The 22,380-nt window shown below is 38.8% G+C and overlaps 1 protein-coding gene across 1 annotated transcript in view; it reads right to left on the reverse strand.

Annotated features, from left to right (window-relative positions):
• Acoxl (acyl-CoA oxidase like) overlaps positions 1–22,380 on the reverse strand; it is a 315,344-nt gene that overhangs the window by 171,904 nt on the left and 121,060 nt on the right. The window contains 1 exon segment of the mRNA XM_033761482.1: positions 11,936–12,052. Within this exon segment, the coding sequence (XP_033617373.1) occupies positions 11,936–12,052 (117 nt within the window).

The following is a 22,380-nucleotide window of genomic DNA, read 5'->3' on the forward strand; positions in this document are numbered from 1 at the left end:
CTATGGAAATCAATATGGAGATACCTCAAAGAGCTTGGACTGGAGGTTCCATTTGACCCAGCCATCCCTCTGCTGGGTATCTTTCCAAGAGAACCAAAAGAATCATACCACAGAGAAGTATGCACACCCATGTTTATAGCAGCACAGTTTGTAATAGCTAAATCTTGGAAATAGCCCATTTGCCCATCCGTTGGAAACTGGATAAAGAAGATGTGGTTTTTCTATAAAATGGATATTACTCAGCCATAAAGAACGAGAAAATAGATTAATTCATAGGAAAATGGATACATATTGAAGATATACTCCTAAGTGAAATAAATAAGTCACACATGTGTAAATACTGAATAGCTTCTCTGGTGTGAATAATCTGCAATAATATATAAGATCCTAATAAGATTACTGACATTTAGAAATGGGAAGAAAGGAGCCAAAGGTATAGGGAAGGTGGGATGGGTAAGGGAAGGGTAATAAGGGAAAAGAAAAAAATGTGAGATAATGAAAAGATGGAAATAAAGTGTTTGTAGATGGGGAAGGGAGGAGGAGGTGAAGGGAGGGCAGAGGTAAGGGGAAAAAATGAGAATCAAGACTTGTCATGCAGAGGTACAAGATCCCAACAATGAATGTAACTGTACTGTATCCCTAAAATGTACCAATAAACTCAATTAAAGCTGAAAAAAAAAGAAATCCATTTCTTTGTAAAGTAGGTTGCCTCAGGTATTTCATTATAATAATGAAAAAGGAAATAATATAGATTCCATGACTTCCTTGGTTGAGGACAAGAGAATGTGAGCAGTGTGGGGCAGGACTGAGTGTGCTCCCAAAGGGCCAGCAGACAGAGGCAGAGGGGGAGAGATGCAAGAAGGGATCCTCTGTTGAACAAGATCGGTTGGCCAACCAACTGCTGTCAACCCAGCCAGGCCTTGTGAGCTCCACGTGGCAGGGACCACATCTGATTCAGCCACCAGCAGATGTACAGGGCCTAGCAAGTCAGGCTGCCAGATTCAACACAGAAGCTGAGGATGACCAGTGAAGTCTGAAGCTCTGGTAAATAATGCATAATTTTCATCTTCAATATTCTATACTTGGACTAACATATGTGGATGCATTGGTTATCTGCAATTCAAATTTAACCGACACCTGTATTTCACTCAGCAACCTAACTAGCAAGGCTTGGTGTAGCTGCTGGATATATATAAACACTGCTCTGACAAAAGTCATCCTGCCTCACTTCTGTTACTGCCTTCTCACTGTGCAGTCAGACTGCTCGTGTTTTTGTCACAGGGGACAGGAGCAGAAGCAGATGCCTCCCTTGTCTGACCCTGGCTGGACCCTGGCTGGAGGTCTGCTGTTCCTGCTCACCACCTCCAGACTCCAAAGGTGTGGGCTGCCCTCCTGCTTGAGCAGGACCCAAGACACTGGATGAGTAATCATCTCATTAGTCATGCCTCACGTTCTCACATGGCCCCATGTGTCCACAGGAAACTGGGAGACATACCTGGGAGATGGAACCCAGAACCAAGGATTGATAAACTTTGTGGAGAAAGAAAAAGAAAAACAAGTGTGTGGGAGGAGATGTGGTTAGCATACACTTTTATTATTTTACAATTAATTTGATTAAGCAGTTTCCTCACAAGCAGGAAGGGGGACAGGAGGGTCAATAAACTAGAATGAAATAACACCAGAATATGTAGCAGAAAACATAAACTTCTGTCTGGGATTAGGGTTTATTATTACTATTAATTTGATTGGAATTTATTTGTACATATTCATGAGGCACAGTTTGATGTTTTCACTCATGTATGCATTGGCTAGGGTGATCAACTCTGGGTAATTATCACAAACTTTGCCTTGTTTTAAAACACAGGTGACCTCTTCCTTCTCTTCTTTCCCCCTTCAAGTCAAGGCGTGGCCTTCTTGGAGATTGTACGAGTTTGAGATTGCCAGTGGGGTAAGCCCCTGCCATGGTGGAGGGGAAGGGAAGGCACAGCTGAGTTGGACAGGGACTCTGAGCTCAGCCAGAGACCACAGACGGTGCAAGCAGATGAAAATCAAGAACATCATAAGGTATGGGAAAATGGACTGACTCTTGTTCAACAGTGTGGCACCAGACCTGGTGCAGCAGATAAGGGCTCCATGAACTTTGTACTAATTTCAGTTAATCACCTCTCATTTCTAGCCTGAAACCTAAGGCTAAAATTGTGAATCAACATAGGAAAATGGATACATATTAAGGATATACTCCTAAGTGAAATACATAAGTCACACATGTGCAAATAATGAATAGTTTCTCTTGTGTGAAAAACTATAATAGTACATAGGATCCTAATTAGATAAATGACAATGTGAAATAGGAAGAAAAGAGCTAAAGGTGTAGGGAAAGTGGGAAGGGTAGGGGAAACAGAATAAGGGAAAAGAAAAAAATATGACAAAATTAAAAAATAGAAATAAAGTGTTTGTAAATGTGGAGGGGAGGAGGGGGTGAAGGGAGGGCAGGGATAAGGGGGAAAAAATGAGAACCAAGACCTGTCATGTAAAGGTACAAGATCCCAATAATGAATGTAACTGTACTGTATACCTAAAATGTACCAATAAACTCAATGAGAGAAAATAAAATAAAATAAAATTGTGAATCAACAAAATTTTTTATTTTCTAATAGAATCAAGGAATATTAAGCTTAAAGTTAAAAATAAAAACAGAAAGCGGAAAGGGGAGGGGCAAGGAAATAAGGGAAAAGAAAAAATATGAGAAAAGGAAAAAATGGAAACAAAGTCTTTGTAAATACGGAAGGGTTGAAGGGGTGATGAGAAGGCAGGGGTATGGGGAAAATTGAGATCCAAGATCTGTCATGTAAAGGTACAAGATCCCAATGATGAATGTAACTGTACTGTATACTTAAAAAGTACCAATAAACTCAATGAAAAAAAACAGAGCTTAAAACAAAGGAAATGTGTTGATACCAATTAAGATGCATGTATAAAAATGAGTTCATAAATCTGGAATGTACATGAGTCTTGGCAATGTGTCTGGAAACTTCTTTGTTACAGATTTGTTAATAGCTGACTGAGATGTAAACGTTCAGATACCTTTGCTTCTTCGTTGTTATAAATCACATTGGGGAAAAAATCAAACAATTGTTTTTCCTGTGGCACACATGTAAAAAAAATTCTCAGATTTCTGTTGATGGTTTCTTTTGCAGTGCAGAAGCTTCTTAATAAGATGAGATCCCAGTTGTTGATTCTTTCTGCTAGTTCCCGTGCCACTGAGGATTTGTTCATAAAGTCTTTTCCTATGCCAGTATCTTCAAGAGTTCAGCCTAATTTATCTTCCAGCAAATTTAGTGTTTCCTTTTTAATATTTAGATCTTCATATACTCCTAAGTGAAATAAATAAGTCACACGTGTAAATACCGAATAGTTTCCCTGGTGTGAATAATCTGCAATAATATATAAGATCCTAATAAGATTACTGACATTTAGAAATGGGAAGAAAGGAGCTAAAGGTGTAGGGAAGGTGGGATGGGTAGGGGAAGGGTAATAAGAGAAAAGAAAAAAATGTGAGATAACGAAAAGATGAAAATAAAGTGTTTGTAGATGGGGAGGGGAGGAGGGGGTGAAGGGAGGGCAGGGGTAAGGGGAAAAAATGAGAATCAAGACTTGTCATGTGGAGGTACAAGATCCCAACAATGAATGTAACTGTACTGTATCCCTAAAATGTACCAATAAACTCAATTAAAGCTGAAAAAAAATTTAAATCTTCAATCCACTTGGATTTTAGTTTAGTGCATGGTGAAAGATAAGGGTCTAGTTTTAATCTTTGGCAGGTTGAAATCCAGTTTTTCCAATACCATTTATTAAAGAGGCTATCTTGCCTCCAGTGAGGGTGGTTGGCTCCTTTGTCAAAGATGAGGCAGCTGAGTACATCAGGAGTTGTCTTTGTATCTTCCAATCTATTTCACTGATCCTCAGGTCTGTTCCTTTGCCAGTACCATGCTGTATTTATCACAATGGCTTTGTAGTATAGTTTCAAGTAAGGGATTGTGATACCCCCTGCTATGTGTCTGTTGCCTAGAATTGCTTTTGCTATTCTAGGTCTCTTCTGGATCCAAATGAATTTTTGGATTATTTTTTCTAGTTCTGTGAAACATACTGTTGGAATTTCAATTGGCATTGCATTGAATCTGTATAGTAGTTTTGGTAGTACGGCCATTTTCACTATGTTGATTCTTCCTACCTAGGAGCAGGGGATATCGTTCCATTTTCTTTTTCTTTCTTTCTTTTTTTTTCTTTTTCTTCTTCTTTTTTTTTTTTTTTTTTTTTTTTTGGTTTTTTGAGACAGGGTCTCACTATGTAGTTGAGTCTCACCTGGAACTCACTATGCAGCCCAGGCTGGTCTCAAACTCCCAGCGATCCTCCTGCCTTAGCCTCCCAAGTGCTGGGGTTACAGGCGTGTGCCACCACGCCTGGCTCCTCCATTTTCTTATATCCTCTTCGATCTCTTTTTTTGAGAGTGCTGTAGTTTTCAGTGCAGAGGTCTTTTGTTTCTTTCGTTAGATTGATTCCTAGATACTTCATGATTTTGGATGCTACTGTGAAAGGAATTGTTTCTCTAATTTCTTGCTCAGTGAGTCTGTTATTTGTGTACAAGAAGGCCATTGATTTTTGAGTGTTGACCTTGTATCCATCTACTCTGCTAAAAGTGTCAATTAAGTCTAGAAGTCTTTTGGTGGAATTTTTTGGGTCTTCAATGTAGCGTATCATAACGTCAGCAAATAATGACAGTTTACTTCTTCCTTTTCTATTTTTATTGCTTCAATTTCTTTCTCTTGTCTAATTGCTGTGGCTAAAGTTTCCAGCACTATATTGAAAAGGAGTGGTGATAGTGGGCATCCTTGTCTTGTTCCTGATTTTAAGGCAAAGGTTTTCAGTTTTTGGACATTTAATATGATGTTGTCTGTTGGTTTTTCACAGATAGCCTTTATTAAGTTGAGATATAGACCATCTATTCCAAATTTTTTGAGGGTTTTTATCATGAATGGGTGTTGAATTTTGTCAAATGCTTTTTCTGCATCTATCTAGAGGATCATATTGTTATTGTCTTTGACTCTGTTAATATAGTGTATTACATTTATTGACTTACATATGTGGAATCACCCATAATGTGTGAAAAAAACTTTACCAGCTTCTCCTCAGATAAAGGACTATTATCTAGAATATATAAAGAACTCAAAAAAATCAGGCCCCGCAACTATACAGACCTGATCCAAAAATGGGCATCTGAAATGTACAAACATTTCTCAGACAAAGAAGTAAAAGCAACAAGTAAATATATGAAAAAATGTTCCACATCACTGGTCATTCGAGAGATGCAGATGAAAACAACACTGAGATTCCACCTCACCCCACAAAGAATGGCTGCTATCAAGAAATCAACCAATAACAAATGTTGGTGGGTTGTGGGGAGAAAGGAACCCTTCTCCATTGTTGGTGAGAGTGCAGGCTGGTGCAACCACTATGGAAATCAATATGGAGATACTTCAAAGAGCTGGGACTAGAGATTCCATTTGACCCAGCCATCCCTCTGCTGGGTATCTTTCCAAAAGAATTAAAAGAATTATATCACAGTGATAAATGTGCACCCATGTTTATAGTGGCACAGTTCGTAATAGCTAGATTACAGCCCATTAATAGCTAAAAACAGCCCATTTGCCCTTCAGTTGGAAATTGGATAAAGATGTGGTTTTCTATAAAATGGAATATTACTCAGCCATAAAGAATGAGAAATTAGATGAATTCATAGTAAAATGGATACATATTGAGGATATAGTCCTAAGTGAAATAAATAAGTCACACATGTGCAAATACCAAATTGTTTCTCTGGTGTGAAAAACTACAATTGTATATAATAGCCTAATGATATAATTGACAGTGTGAAATAGGAAGAAAAGGGATAAAAGTGAAGGGGAAGTGGAAAGGGTAGCAGAAAGGTAATAAGGGAAAAGGAAAAAAATATGAAGAAATGGAAATAAAGTATTTGTAAATAGGGAAGGGAGGGCAGGGAAAAGGCTAAAAAATGAGAACCAAGACCTTTCATGTAAAGGTACAAGATCCCAATGATTAATATAACTATACAGTATACCTCAAATGTATCAATAAACTCAATGAGAAAAAAAACAGAATGAGATGTTGATTTTTTTAAAATTCTCAGATTTCATAATAAAATTACTTGAATCCAATTTAAATTTTCATAATAATAGTGCTGGTTCTTTTCTGTTGTAAAGTTTTCAGGTCATACTAGGAAGATTTCTAAAAATATCCTGTGATTTTTCAACTCTGGCTGTTCATTAGAAGTAACTTAAATATACCCACTTTCATTTCCTTAGACACCCCAGTCCCGATGAATTAGAATTAGTGGATTTGTGTGATAAACTCTATATTTTATGAAAAGCATATTGGATGGATCTAATGTACATCTACCTGGGTTGAGAACTCCTGGAAACCCACCCTTGTGTTTTGAGAATTATCTGCCTCAGATGAAACAGGGCTAGGAGGGTAAAAGGAAAACATGGGGACCAACAGGCTTTGTCAATAGTGACAACCTCACATGGCATTGGTGAGGTCAAAAGAAATTTCACAGGTTAGGATATAGGATGGCAGAAGCTTTTGCTCCCTTAATAAAGCCAACAATGGATAAAATAAAAGTCATTGGCCTACTGAGTTATCAAGGAGCAAAGACTGAAGGAACTCTTCATAAGTTGAACTCTAGAGAGGGACAAGCACCTTTCAGTGAACTGGACATTGCACAAGAAAGAAACACAGAGCTGGAAGATAGATTAATGGCCATTATCCAAATTGAAACATAGAGGGGGGAAAAAGACAAGAAAGAGGAATATACATTCAGTGATATGTAGCCCAATACAATACAGTTTAACATTTGTATACTTAGAAACCAAGAAGGAAAGAAATAAGACAGAAAAAAATTACAAAATGACAAATTATTTCCAAATTTGATGAAAACTTCCAATCCTCAGATTCCAGATTCACAACAAATATCAAATGGTATAGACACAGTGAACCACACTTAGAACAACATAACCAAACTCTGAAAGCCAAAGAGAAAGAAAATCTTAAAAGTAACCAGAGCAGAGGAGTTTACACACAGAGAAAAAGCCAGAAGAATGCTATCTGGTCTCATAAGAATCAAGGAGTAAGATGGCAATAGACTAATATTTTTAAAGTGCTCAAAGAAAGATACACTGTTAACTCAGAATTCTCATTGGAATTTCCTTCAAAAGTAGACTTAAAGGCAGAAATAAAACAAAGGAAAAGAAAAAAGAAAAGAAAAATAAAGACTTTCTAAAAAACAAAAAAGAAATATAAAAGGAGCGATTCATTCCTAATAGATCTATAAGAAATATTGAAAGGCTTACACAAAGAAATTAACCAAGTTTGAAATGGAACATAGAAGTAAAATAAAAATCCATTTTTAAAGTTTTAATTGCTGCAAAGCATAGCTACTTAAAAGAAAAAACAATAGCAACCTATTGTGTGTTTTACCATATTTAAAAGTGACAATATGCTATATGATTACAGATTAAAGGGAGGAAATGGGCAAACTCTATTCAAGGGCCTTACACTAGATGGGAAGTAGTATAATATTATTTGGACATCATTTCTGATGAATTAAAAATGTACATTGTAAGCCCTGAGTAAACAATTAAAATGTTTTCTAAAAGTATAAAAAACATGTCAATAGAAGTGATACAATGGAATAGTAAACAATATTCCATTCACTCAAGAGCAGGCAGAAAACTGGAAAACAGAAACAACAGATGGAAAAAAATAAAAATCAGTTATTATGCAACAGACTTTAATCCAAATATATCACTAATCACTTTAAGTGAAATTGTTCTAAACATGCCAGTTAAAAGTCAGAAAGTATCAAAGTGGATTAAAAAAAAGCAAGATCCAATAATAATCTTTTAATAAGAAACTTGCTTTACAGATAGAAGTAGGTGAAACTAAAAATACTAAGAAATATGTACCATGAAAACATTAAACAGAGCAGCTATATTAATACGACAAAACAGATTTCGAGACAAGGAAGAAATAATAATCTTCTATGTGCATGCACCAAAATTTTTTTTAAAAAAGCAACCTTCAAAATACTTGAAGCTAAAACTGGTAATTCTAAATGGGGAAACAGACAAATTCATAATTATAGTTGGAAATGTCAAATTTTTTCTCAGTCATTGGTAGAAGTAAGTAGAAAATCAGTAAGAGCTGCAGAAAACAATTAACCAACTGACCTAGTTTACCTTATAAAATTCTCCTCTCGACTACAGCAGAATGTACATTCTTCGCAAGTGTACGCGGGGTAACACACTCAGACACACACACACACAGACATACACACAGTGGGACATAAATTTCAAAGAAAAGAAGTCATAAAAAGGATGCTCTTGGACTAGGATCATACTTCTAAATAACCCATAGGTCAAAGGGGAAGTATGAAGAAAATTTAAAACTATTTCTAACTAAATGAAAACATATCAAAACTAGAGGGGTGTAGCTGTAATACTTAGAGGGTATTTTTAGTATTATATGATTATGTTAGTCAAGAAGGAAGGCCTCAGTGCAGTTAATCTAACCTTCTGCCTTAAGAGACAGGGAGCAAAAAGTACAAGTAAAATCAAAGCAAGCACAAGGAAACTGGCAACCATTAGAGTAAATATTAGTAAAATTTAAAACAGAATAATTTAAATAATTTAAATTTAAAACAATAGTCAATCACATAAATATTAAAAACCCTACATAATTGATAAACTTCTATCTTTCTGATGAGATAACACAAAATATCGGCAAAGAATGATCATCCCACAATGGTCCCACAGACATTAAGAAGATGACAAGAAAGGCTGCAGTAACCAACCCTATGGCCTTAAATCTGACAATGAGATGAAATCAATAAAATAATCACTCAAGAATAAGTGATTAATAAGTCAAAAAGGAATTAAATAGTCAAAACACTTCTGAAAAGAACAAAGTGGGAGATCTTGCACTATTCACTTTCAAAACAAATCAATGTTTTTGGACAAATTCTACTGCCAAAATTCACCATGTATGACAAAATGCTTACTCAGAAAGAAGTAGAAGAGTGATTCTTTTTTTTTTTTTTCTCATTGAGTTTATTGGTACATTTTAGGTATACAGTACAGTTACATTCATCATTGGGATCTTGTACCTTTACATGACAGGTCTTGGTTCTCATTTTTTGCCCTTATCCCTGCCTTCCCTTCAACCCCTCCTCCTTTCCCTATTTACAAATACTTATTTCCATTTTTTCATTTTCTCATGCTTTTTTTCATTTCCCTTATTACCTTTCCCCTACCCTTCCCACTTTCCCTACACCTTTAGCCCTTTTCTTCCTATTTCACACTGTCAATTATATCATTAGGATCAGCCCATTTGCCCATCAGTTGGAGATTGGATAAAGATGTGGTTTTTCTATAAAATGGAATACTACTCAGCCCTAAAGAATGAGAAATTAGAGTCATTCATAGGAAAATGGATACATATTGAGGATATACGTGAAATAAATAAAGTCACACATGTATAAATACATAAGAAGAGTGATTCTTCAGTCTAATAAAGGCCACTTTAAAAGCCTTACATCAAGGCTGGGGATTTAGCTCAGTGGCACCATGCCTGCCTTGCAAGCGCAAGGTACTGAGTTCAATCCCAAGTACTGCAAAATAAATAAATGAATAAACAAATAAACAAACCCTACAGCAAACATGGACTACTTAATGACGAAATACTGAATGCTTTTCCCTTAGTAATAACAAGAAGATACACTTGCCCACTCTCACTGTAGCTATTTGGTATTGTAGTGGAGGTTTTAGCCAGTCCAATAAAGCAAGAAAAAATTAAAAAGTATAAACTGTATGTATTTAAACATAATATAGTATGCATTCAAGCTTAAATGTCACACGGTTTCCTTTATATGAGAAACTCAAATTATAAATAAACAGCAAAATAAAAGATAATAGGAATAGGGAGATCCTTCTCAGATGGGAAGCAGATCAAGAGATGGAAGGAAGAGGAGGAAGTGGATGAAAAGGGGGTTAAAAAAGAATTGAGATGTGTTATGTACATGTACAAACTCTACATAAAGAATGTAAAAATTGGGCCGGGATTCCAGGGCCCCACACCCCCTAGAGGAGAATCAACGCAAGCTCAGAGGTTCCATCGCCTGCCTCACAAGCGCAAGGACTCAAGTTCTATCCCCAGTACCAAAAGAAAAAAAAAATGTAAAAATTATGTATTTCAATCATGTACTAATAAAAAAGAGAGATAATAGAAAAAAGAGAGCTCGATCTTTTGTAAAAGGGAAGGCCATCAAGAAATAGAGGGAGGTGGCAAGATGGGATGGAAAGGGGATAAAAAGAGGAATTAAAGTGTGCTGTATACATGTACCAACTCCCCATGAGGATTGTAATCATTATGTACTATACCAAAAATATGCACAGTACTAATAAAAAAAACAAAAGGAAAATCCCAAAAAATCTACAAAGAAACTACTAAGTCTAAAAGGTGGATTTAGTGAGAATACAGGTTACAAGTTCAATATACAAAACCTGATTAGCTACCAACAAGTGAGTGGAAATGTCCAGTGAAAGAACAGGTAAGTAAATTGTGGTTTATTCATTTAACATTTCTACACAGTAATAAAAAATTAAACTATCAATAACATTAAGGAACATCAAGACATATTGAAGGAAGTAAACTGTACTGAATACATACAGAATGATTTCACATATATGACATTCAGAAGCAAAGCCAAGCAATGGGAATGGAAATCAGCAAGCTGCTTATCTCTTCTACAGTGGTGAGGTGGGGATGGACAGTAAAGGGGTTTGAGGAATTTTGTAGGGTGATGGGAATGTTTTATATTTGGTTGAAGTGTTTGTTACACAAGTAGATGTTTGTCAAAACTCACTGAACTATACACCAAAATCTGTACATTTTACTGTATGCAAATTAAACCTCAAACAACATTCAGAAACATTAACAGTTTAAGCAACAGATATTGAATGTGAGTGATTTAACTGTTTTTCAGGGAGCTTGCACACATCTTTGGGTGGCTACCTGATGCTCAGTCTATAAGGTTCACCATTGTTGGTGTACCCTCGAATCCTCTCATTCTGCCCCCCAGCCTTGTGAGTGACTGGAGCACAGGGCACCCCACCCCCTCCCAGCCAGGCACAAGGGGCTAGAGACCCACAAGTCAACAGCACACTAGATATGGCAATGACCACCTTCCTATGGTCACTCACTCACCAATGTATAAAATTTCAAGCATTTGTCAACTCTAATTTACATAGAACTCAATCACTGGAGTTGACAGCAGAATTACATATGGAAAGGAGGGCCCAAAGTTTGGATTTCTATTTCCAGTCCACCTGGGCCCCATGTTGCTTATCTTTAGATTGCAAGGATAGTAATAACTGAAGATCTGCAGTAAATGTGAATTTCCATGGGTATTTATAATATTGCTGATGCTGTTTTACTCAGTACCCTAACACTTTCTCCTAACCACAAGTACACACACCTTCACCTATTTTTCAATATTTTACAATCATCTAGAACCTTTACCAGAAAACAGATATATTTTAATTGTCTGTTACTTTTGGCAACTAGCAAAACACTAGTCAAAAAGGACACTTTTGAAACTTCTTGAATTTTCTGTAGATTCCATTCATCTGTAGAGTAAAAGTTTGGATCTCACATTTAATTTAAACATCAGATTTTAACCATAGGCCCATTTCCTGTTCACAGGTTGGAAAATGAGCCCTTTGCCTGCTTTTCCTTTAAGTTTTTGGTAATTCCAGGGCCCCACACTCCCTAGAGGAGAATCAACCCAAGGCCATCTCACCTGCTAGTGAAGATCAGGGCCAGTGCTGTGGTCAGGTAAGGCATCAGCCACAGTGTCTGTGTTTGGTGCTTAATGATCTTCACCTCTTCCTTGGCTTTGGGTCCAAAATGCCTCCAGCTAGAAAGAATCAACAGACATAATTTGTCCCCAAATACAGTAGGCAATTTCATTTCTACAGCTGAAAGTAACCCAGACAGATATTTGCCTTTGAAATACTTCAGCACACAGGAACTTCGGTTTCCAAAACTGTGGATAGGACAATCCTCAGATTCTGAAGAAAGAAATCTTTTTAACTCTTCTAGAAATTAACCTTCCCACCATGGAATATTTTTCAAGAAATATATGTAGCTAATACAAAGTAATTTTTACTCCTTAACATTTGCATGACATTTTATAGTTCCAAGCACCCTGGGATCATCAATTATTCAGCTTTACGAGGGTAGTGACATAATTAATAGGATAGGAGCCGAAGCCTAGGACATATTTCAAAAGGACATTCTCAATAAGGAGGGCAATGTTAACCCCAGTGCTCCTGCCAGCTTCCCAGGTAGGTCATTACTCTCAGCACTCCTAAGGCTCCCTGCAGGTCTACATGGAAAGCGTGTTCTCCATACCTTGCCTTGCATCCCATGCCTAACTCACAGTGGCTGCACCACAGTCTGAAGCAGCTGTGTTGGGAGAACCATGCTTTCCCCCAGAGCAGTGTGGAAGATGGCATGGGATGTCTCCACAGGCAAAGCCCACAGACAAACCCTGCAGAATCCCAAGGCTGCCAACTTCTAAGAGCCCAGGCTTGACCTGAGGGTGCTCCCTGCCCTGTGCAGGCTGACTCTCTGAAATCCTGGGCTTGGCAGAAGCCTTTTTTCGAGCAGCTCTGAGGTTAATGTTGACTTCTTAAAGAACAACGTTTTACACAAACATGTGAATACACACCCATGCATGTACAAACACAGTGCTACATTGCCACTCAGGGCAAATGTGCTGCAGACACCAGAGGGTCAAAGATATCCATCAATAACTCACAGAGGGAGAGGGAAGAGCAATTTCTTTAAAACATTTGTATGTGATAGACTTTCTTAAACATAATTTTAAATCTTAAAATTATTCGTCTCTTGTTGTAACCGAAAGAACACTCATCTTTTCTAACCTTTTTAGTGTAATAGGCATCTAGAGGTCACAACCTGGCCTGTCCTATGGGTGGGCAGGGGGTGATGGGACAAATAGTAAGCACACAGAGGGCAGCCCGTGGGAAATACTGCAAGCCCAGACTTCCCCCAGGCTCACTTCAACCACAGGGTCATCCCTGGAGTACTACCCACCCTGACCTTGGTCCATGCCCTTTCTCCCTGCACAGAGCTAACCACAGTAGGGCATGGCTCCAAATGGGAGGCCAGACCACCTATGAAAATACTAAGTTGTGATTATCTTCCCTCAAAACTAAAAAAATCGCAGATCCAATAATGACGTCATCATGTTAGGTTATTGCTGTGGACCAAATTGTGTCCCTACAAAATTCCAAAGTTGAAGCTCTAACCCACAAGTTACTATTAGGAGGTAGGGCTTTTAGGAGGTAATTGTGGTGAAATGAAGTCATAAGGGTGGGGTACTGATCCAATAGGATTGGTGACCTTGTAAGATGAAGAGATCTTCCTCTTTCTTTCCCTCCACCTTGCTCCATGAACTGAGAAACAATCACGTGAGGGTACAGCAAGAAGGCAGACATCTGAAAGCCAGGAGGAGAAACCTAAGACACTACATCTACCAGCACCCTAACTGTGAGAAATAAACATCTATTGTTTAAACAATCCAATCTATGGTATTTTCTTATAGCAGCCTGACTGTTATAACGTAGTCATTTTACAAATTCCAGGTGCTCCCATTCCCTTTCTATTTTTAAATGCTATGACTATGCTGTAGCTTTATCTTTATCTCTGTGGCTAAAACTTTATCAAAACCAGACTTGACCACACACAACTCACTCCTTTGAGGGACGTTTGTCTGCTTTGTGCCCAGCAGCACACTAAGTGTCAAGACCCCAAGTCCCAGCCACTGAGTCATCGCTCTGGACATAAGAAGACCCAGACAAGGCAGCATGGACATTAAAAGCTTTGAACATGGTGTTACCTCCCACTCACTATCAACCACCATCATTTCATCATGTGCTGGCCGAATATCATTTCAGAGCACTCTAGTCACAGAGCAACAGACAATGCAGTGATCAATCGCAACACTGTTAGTTTTTTATTTGCTCAAAAATCACTACAACTGTATAGTTCTAAACAACATCTCATCGAATTTTCTATTCCTCTGCATGAAGTCTTGGTACTGGCATAGCACTCAACAGATGTTCCACATTGAATGAAGGAATTTTGTAAACAAACAAACAATAAAAATGGAGATCAAGCATGGTAGGGTGGCCTACTCAAGACTCCAAGGAAGGTCTTTGGCTGCTAGATCTGCCCCCATCAATTGTGCCTCAGTTTCACAATGTAGGCACACCTTGTCATGATTCCGCTACCTCTTTGACCATTCTAGTTCAACTGGAATGGCAGAGGTAGAGCAGAAAGACAGTGTCTGTTATCACGTGGTCAGGGAGGAAGTTAGCTAATTCATTGCTGAATGAATTAGGCAATCACAAAAATCAGATTTCATGAGACCTTGAACTTCCAGTCTTTGTTAAAGAAAGAGAAAGATTTGGAAACTCTGAATCCCACTCCTAAGATGTGATCTGCTGAACCTCAGAGTCTCCAGCCATTTTGGTCCAGATCTTGCTATTCTCCATGGTCTCTCAAACCCTGTCCACTCACTGACATCACCTGCTGGCCTAAGTGGTAATTTCTAACCTCTGCTACAGTGATTTCCTCTTCATCCAGAATAACTTTCTTTATCATCCTAACCAGTAAAGTATGCTTTGTGACTATGGTGCAGAGTGTAGGCATTCTACATGAGTTTCTGAATTTTCTAGGTGAGCAAACAGCTTCCTCAGTAAGTAAAATCCAATTGCCTCAGCTTGGCATTCAAGAGCCCACACAGCCTTACTTGCTTCAAGTTTTTTTTCCTGCTAAGCCCGTTCACAGGCTTTCCCCATCCTGGGCTTCTATCCAAGGATGGCTCTCTGCCAGTGGTGGCCTCTACCCCTAATTGCCACACATCTGGCTGGATTCATTTTTGGTAGCACAGCCACATGCCCCCTCTTTGCACTAAGACTTTTCTGATTCTCCCAGCTCCTTGTTGTGCCCCTTTAAACACCAAACAGAACTTCACCCACCTGACCACAGAGCCCTCCTGCTCAGAAAACCCTGAGTGTTCCATCAGTAACATCTCCCTTGGGTCCAGCACCTCTCCTGGCTGGCACTTTGTGCAGTTTACTAACCATGTGCTAGTGACCTGGACACCTGGGGTTCCTGGCTGACCCTGAGGGCCAGGACTAGCTTATTCCTAAAGATAGATAATGGTACTCTGAGTGCTCTTTCAAAAGCAAGCTAACCAATCCAGTGTCCACATCTCCTCTATAAGGCTCTCACACTGCAGGCCATGATTGTTTGCCATAGTCACTGGGCTAGAAGCCAAACCACTGAAGATAGCCTCCAGGCCTCAAAGGTACCCAAACTGACCAGTGCTAACCTGCTTAACTTGCTTACCCTGCTAACCCATCCCCTGGCTCCCTCTACCTCCCAACTAACCATGATGCATCCTTATGGCTCACCTGTGGCATGGCATGCCCTCCTCTTAGGAACTGCAAGTTATGAGCGATCTTTTCTATGGCTATATTCTCCTGATCCTTTGGCTTCACTATACCTTAATAACAGTACAGCAACCCTCTAAAACAGCACCTGATGGCAGCATACCCGTTCACTTCCACATGCCCCAGTCTGTCCTGGATTGAGCACTCAGGAGAAACAAAAAGCAGAACAGGCTGACTGTCCTGTCATCTCAGCTCCAAACCCAACTCCTCCAAGAACCCACCCCAACTCCTCCTCAAGCTGGCAGCCAGGCTGCACTGGAGGTGGCAGAAAGAGGATGGCAAGACTTGGGCCCCAGGAGGCATGAGCAGTGCAGAAGCTTGCCCTGCCACAATGCAGTCACCTTACTTATGTTCTCAGGCTCCCTTGGGTTCTCCAAGAGCCACAGAAGTCCAGGTCTGTCCTCTAGTTGCCAGCATCCTGGCAAGCTGCCCTCACACAGATCACAGGGCTGTAATCCCTGCAGCTGGCCAGCAATTACTGTCTGCCAGACACTTTTATTGCTCCAGTTTATGGTCTATATGAACACAATATTCTTCCTGTCCTTTTCTCCACTGGATTACTATTTTTCTTCAAAAATACATGTAAAGGCTATATTTTTCTCTGTAAACATAATTTTTATTTCAGTACCCCCCAAAAGTCCATAGTCAAACTTTTCATGGTCTTTAAAAGCAAAAAGTGGTATACATGTGTGTGTGTGTGTGTGTGTATATATATATATATATATATGAAAATGTGAAAATAAATCCAGATTCAGAGAGTGCTGTGAATGATGCCATTTAAAATTATAGATTTGAAAAGCTATTTCTGGATTCCAGCAACTCCTAAGGAATAGAGGAAACATTTATTTTGGGTTGTTTTATTTCATTCCCACTCAATTTTGAGCATGGCTGCTTAAAGCAACATTCGTGGAAAGTGACACGGCTATTAATCACCACAGTAGCTACTGCAGCACAGCCTCTGGGGGACCGCGCTGCCCGCCTTCCCTGCCCTCCCTCTGGTCTCTTCTCCCAAAGGAGGCCAGTGACCTACTAAAAAGATAATTGCTTCCCATGTTTCCTCCTCCCTAGCATCATTGCAGCAGTCTGCTGTGAATGACATCTAGTCACACTGGAAAAGGAGAGCTGTGTGACTGAGCCTCCGCCCTTGACCCTGTGGTGGCTTGGGGTGCAAGATTGTGTGTAGGTATACCTGCTGCTGGAGGGAGGGAAGGCAAACCTCCTCCTTCACTGTCCAGGTGCTGAGCTCTGCAGACAAAAACTGAGCTCCTTCCTGGGCCCAGGCCACATTCTCTATGGCCGCCTTTTCTTACTAATGATCCAGCCATAAACTGGATTTCAGGGATCTTGTGAGTGGCCTGTGCTAGACCTCCACACCCCATTCCCAGTTACCCCTACAGAGACACTTCAACCTTCAAGAGACCACACAGCCCATCTCTTCCTGCCTCTCCTTCTCAGCCACAGTAACTCAAAGAGGGTGGGGGATTTTATAATGTAGGACATGTTAATGCTACTGATAAAACCCAGCAGATTGGGTCCATCTGGCCTGCCAGGATGTAAAAATTCTGGATTCTTATTATCAAGTAATGTGCGGGAGTCACACACCCCAGCTCTCAGTCTTAAGGCTCACTGTGCCCCACCCTAACTGACCCCACAATGGGGATCGTGAAAGGAGCCAGGCTTCATATAACTCATGCTTTTTCTGTTTTGTTAGTTTTTAAACTGAATGTTTAATAGTTTGCCCTTTGGGCCCTGAGCAATTCTGCATTTAAACATCAAGCTCAATGTGTTATATTTACCTTGTTTTACCTATTATTTCTCAAATGGGTGATTTTCAATCTGTCTGTAGATTTGGAAGAAATATGTGTTGTTTGTGGGTTTGAGTATAGCATATTGATAAATGTTGCCTGAACACTGGCCTTGACTATAATTAAATATGCAAAATGTCCAAAGAAAAATTTTTCAAAAAGCCTTTCTGCTCTTGTAGAAATTGCAATAAATAATTCTTGTACCTTCCAAGTGCCCTGTTTCCTCCCAACACTTACAGTCTATTAATTCAGCCACAAAAGAAGAGAATAGATTATCTGTAATGACTATGATGACATCAATGAAGATGACACTTTTTAAACATGGGGATTTTTCAGATATAGAAAGAAATGAGAGTTCACTGGTTTGTTTTTTGTTTTTGTGTTTGGTTGGTTTTGGTTTGGGTTTTTGTCAGTACACAGAGATCAGGGACAGTCTCCCTCAATCCTTCAAACACAGACTTTAGAGCCCACATTGCCTTGGCCAGAGGGTCACTGTTTGGAGAAAGAGCACTTGCCATGTTTTTCCCCCTTTTGCAAAGATCATGTCAGGTCAGAAGCCCAGGAACATAAAATTCTCCACAACAGGAAATCAGTGGGTCTGAAATTGTGCCCAGTGTCCAGCAGGGACTATTTTCCAAGCCTGCATCTTCCCTCCTTTCTTAGCACTGAACAGAGAAGGCTACAGATCTCCAAGTGATTAATATCAGGCCACCAGCTGATGGATGACCCTAGCAGAGACATGTTATGGTCTGGGTCTAGATGTCCCCTCAAAACCTCACACAGTCATAGGTGGGCCTTTTTCAGAGGTGGCTGAATCTAGAGTGTGTGGTGCTGGGATTGAGGGCATGTGATTACTAACCCAGTAGTACACTGATTGGTTTGAAATTGCCTTAATCCCGATAGTCTGAAAGAGATAAAAGGTACAGAAAGATTCTGTTAAGGTCCCTTGTTGCTTTTGTTTGCTTTTGTGTGGGAGCCATGAACTATTTCTCCTCTGCGACACCCCCCTGACATGTGTAACTCTGCCTTGGAGTCAGCCAATTAAGGAGTGAAATCTTTACAAACTGTGAGCTAAATAAACCCTTTCCCCTTTAACTTTGGCTGTCAGGTATTTTGTCTCAGCAATGAGAGAAAAGTAACTAACACAAGACCCCAGAAGCCCTCCAGACAATAGCCATACAAAGTAAAGTAAAACTGCAACAGGTTTACTCCAAATTTCCATTGGTCATTCTGACTAACACTGTAATCCTGACTGGGGTCACTCCAGATCTGAGATGGGCCAATTCCAGGTTCCTCTTTGAGGGTTCACTTACGCAAACAAATACCCAGGAACCTGGATGCCTCTCTGCTGAGTTTGTTCTTTCTTGGTGCCTCCTGCTGCCCATGAGAGGCCAACATGGAGCCAAATCAATGTCACACCCCTATTTGCAGCACAGGAGGGGAGGGCAAAAGACAGAATGCTTAAAAACTCAGGCTTTGGCTCAAACACACCTGGTTTGCACACAGACTCTGGCACCTGCCAATGTGTTATATGAGGTAAGCTACACAAATTCCCTGAACCTTGGGTTCCTCAACCCTAAACTAGTGCTGATAATGACAGTGTGGACTAAATGAGGTAAGGTATGCACCTTACACCTCATAGGCATTCAAGGAATTATTGTCACAGTCACAGGTATTATCATCACAGTTGCTGCAATCACCCCGAGTTTCTTAAATTGCTTGGTATTCTACTCATTCTTTTTTGTTTGTCTTATTTTGTTTTGTATTTGGAGACAGGGTCTCACTACATAGTTGTGACTAACCTGGAACTCACTGTGTAGCCCATGCTGGTCTTGAACTGCAGCAATCCTCTACCTCAGCCTCCTGAGTGCTGGGATTACAGATATGTGCCACCACACCCAGCTTCTACTCATTCTTAATCTAGGAAAGCCTTTGTAAATTTCTCCTCCAAGCACTCTTTTTTGTCTTTAATGCAAACAAAGCACTAATTTACTCTATATTACTAAAACTACTATAAAAAGAGCTTCAGGGTGAAAAGAAAAGACCATTTCTTCTAACCTTAAGTTAAAGATAATGAAATTGCTGAGAGAAGAAAACAAGGTAAATCTATTGCCGCATTAGAAAATTGTTGTGTGTGTGTGTGTGTGTGTGTGTGTGTGTGTATTGGAAAGCTTTCTAAAGCACCTGCCTCTTTTATGAATCCAACAACACTAGCCAGTCTTCACTCCAAGCTCCAGAGAGTGACAAGGTGGACAAAGCACAGCCAGAGAAGATGGTGTGGGTAGAGCCTTCCTGAACATCATGTTGCCATAGACACAAGCAAGCTCTTTCCAGAGCCAATCAGCCAACTTAGAGAGGCCTGAATGCTATTCAGGTAGTTCCCACTTGAGGGAAATCAATCTACTTTTCAGAATTACAGCTTTAGCAGTATCTATGAATGACACGATGGTTAACGTTAGCTGTAAGAACTGTGAGTCCTTGAGATTTTTCTTGAAAAAAAAAGTGTATTCTAATGAATACAAAACAAAATTACAATGGTGGAAGATGTGGAGCCATAAATTACAGCCAAAACTGCCTGGAGAAGGCTAATTATTTCACTGCTGAATTATTTTCATATCTTAAAAAAACTGTATATGAAAAAACTTCCATCATGGTCACCAAAACAAAGATCTTACAGAACTACCCCCATCCACCCCCACTCGCACACCTGAGACACTAAAGTGTCTCTGCTCTTTTCCTCCATTCCTGGCAAGTGTAGGGTCTGGGTCCATCCTACCTGTCCTGCTCCAAGAGACAGCTGGAGCCCAGTGCAGAGAGAGCAAGCCTGACCATCGTGTGAGCAGTGGGAGGAGAGGATAAATGCTGAGCCCCAACATTCCCCAGGTTGCCTTCACTGAAGCTGAATATTAGGACAGGATAGCCAAGTAATGAAGTACTCTTTAGTGTGTGTCCATCTCTTAATGCTTCGGGCAGTCTTCAGACTACTCTTGACAATGAGAATTTCTTGAGATGCTTAAGGGTTAGCTGATGGATCCACTCCCACTCTCAATCCACAATCTTAATGCTAAAGAGTGCTCATAGGCTCGTGAAACAACCCCAGGCTTTTTCAATGCATAACCAGGAAGTATAGCTCCATTTATTTAGATTTTCTTTGATTTCTTTCATTCATGTTTTATAGTTTTCTGCATATAAATTTTATGCATGTTTTGTTAAATTTAACTATTAAATTTTGTTAAATTTTAACTATTTCAATTTTTATGAGTCAGTTGTACAGGTACACATTTTCAGGCAACTGCATTTATGATGGTGCTCCCAAAAGATGTCGCTGTCTAGTCATGTGACAGCTGTCTTAGTTTGTGTTAAAATTATCATGTTTGCACAGTAAAATTGCTTAATACCACAGTTCTGAGAATGTCCTTCTATTGTTAAGCAATGGATGACTATATATGGCATTATATTTTTAATTCCAATACTCTTGTACTAATTGCTAATATATAAAAATACTATTTTGTATATATATGTTGTACATCTTCTGACCTCATTGAACTCACTTACAGGACTTTCAGGGCTTTTGTAAGTACTTTGGAATTTTCTACATAAGCAATCATGGCATGGGAATATAGGAACTGCTTACTACTTGCTTTCCAATCTATATGTTTTGTTTTTTCCTTTTCCTGCTTTATTGCATTGTCTATAACCTCCACCCCTATGTTGAATAGGGTTAGCAAGAGTATGTATCTTGCCATATTCCTGATTCTTAGGGAAACATTCAGTCTTGCACAATTAAAGATATGTAATGTTTATGTAAATATTTTTTAAAGTTGCTCTTTATCAACTTTGGGACATTTTTTCTATACCTACTTAAATTATAGCTTTTATCATGAATGCATGTTAATGTTTTTAAATGCTTTTTCTATTCCAATTAATATGATTATGTGATTTTTCTTCTTCAGCTTATTAAAATGGTAAATTACATTGAATGACTTTTGAATATTAAATGACCTTTGCATACCTAGAATAAACTCCACTTGGTCATTATATGTGATTGTTTAAAATATTGCTAAAGTATATTTCTTAATATTTTAATAAGGATTTTGTGACTATATTTATGAAGGGTATTCCATAGTTTTATTTTTTTGCATTGTCCTTTTATTATATTGTCCTTATTTTGAGATAAGGAAAGGACTACCTTTATAAAATGAATTTAAATGTTTCTTTCTCTTTTATTTTCATAAGAGTCACATAGAAATGTTAATACTTCTTTAAATGTTTGGTAGAATTTTCCAGTGAAATTTTCAGGCTGGAGATTTGTTTGAAAGTTTTTAAATTACAAATTTAATTTCCTTCATAATTTTAGAGTTATTCAAATTTTCTTACACACTGGGTGAGTTGGAATATTCTGTGATTTTTTTTTTAGGATTGATCAATTTTGCTTAATTTTTCAGATTTATATTCACTGAGTTGATCTAAATATTCACTTATTATCCTTTTGATGTTCTCTGTGTCTATAATAATGATCTCCTCAATCATTCCCAGTACTAGTCATTCGTGTTTTCTCTTTTTTTTTCCTTTGCTAGAGGTTTTTTCTTGCTAGAGAGTTGTCAATTTTATTGTTTCAAAGAACCAGCTTTTTGCTTCATTAATATTCTCTATTGTTCTGTTTTCTGCTTTGTTTGTTTATTTATTTTTCAGTATTGGATATTGAACTCAGGACCTTGTGCTTGCAAGGCAAATGTGCTGCCACTGAGCTAAATCCCTGACCCTAGTTTTCAGCTTTATTGATTTCTGCTCTTATTGTTATTACTATTTTATTCCTTCTGTTTGCTTTCAGTTTATTTAGATCATTTCCTAGGTTCTTAAAATGAGAGCTTAGACATTGATGCAAATTTTCCTCA

Source organism: Fukomys damarensis, unplaced genomic scaffold (genome assembly GCF_012274545.1).
Source record: "Fukomys damarensis isolate Sample0158 unplaced genomic scaffold, DMR_v1.0_HiC HiC_scaffold_9, whole genome shotgun sequence".
Lineage (NCBI taxonomy): Eukaryota > Metazoa > Chordata > Mammalia > Rodentia > Bathyergidae > Fukomys > Fukomys damarensis.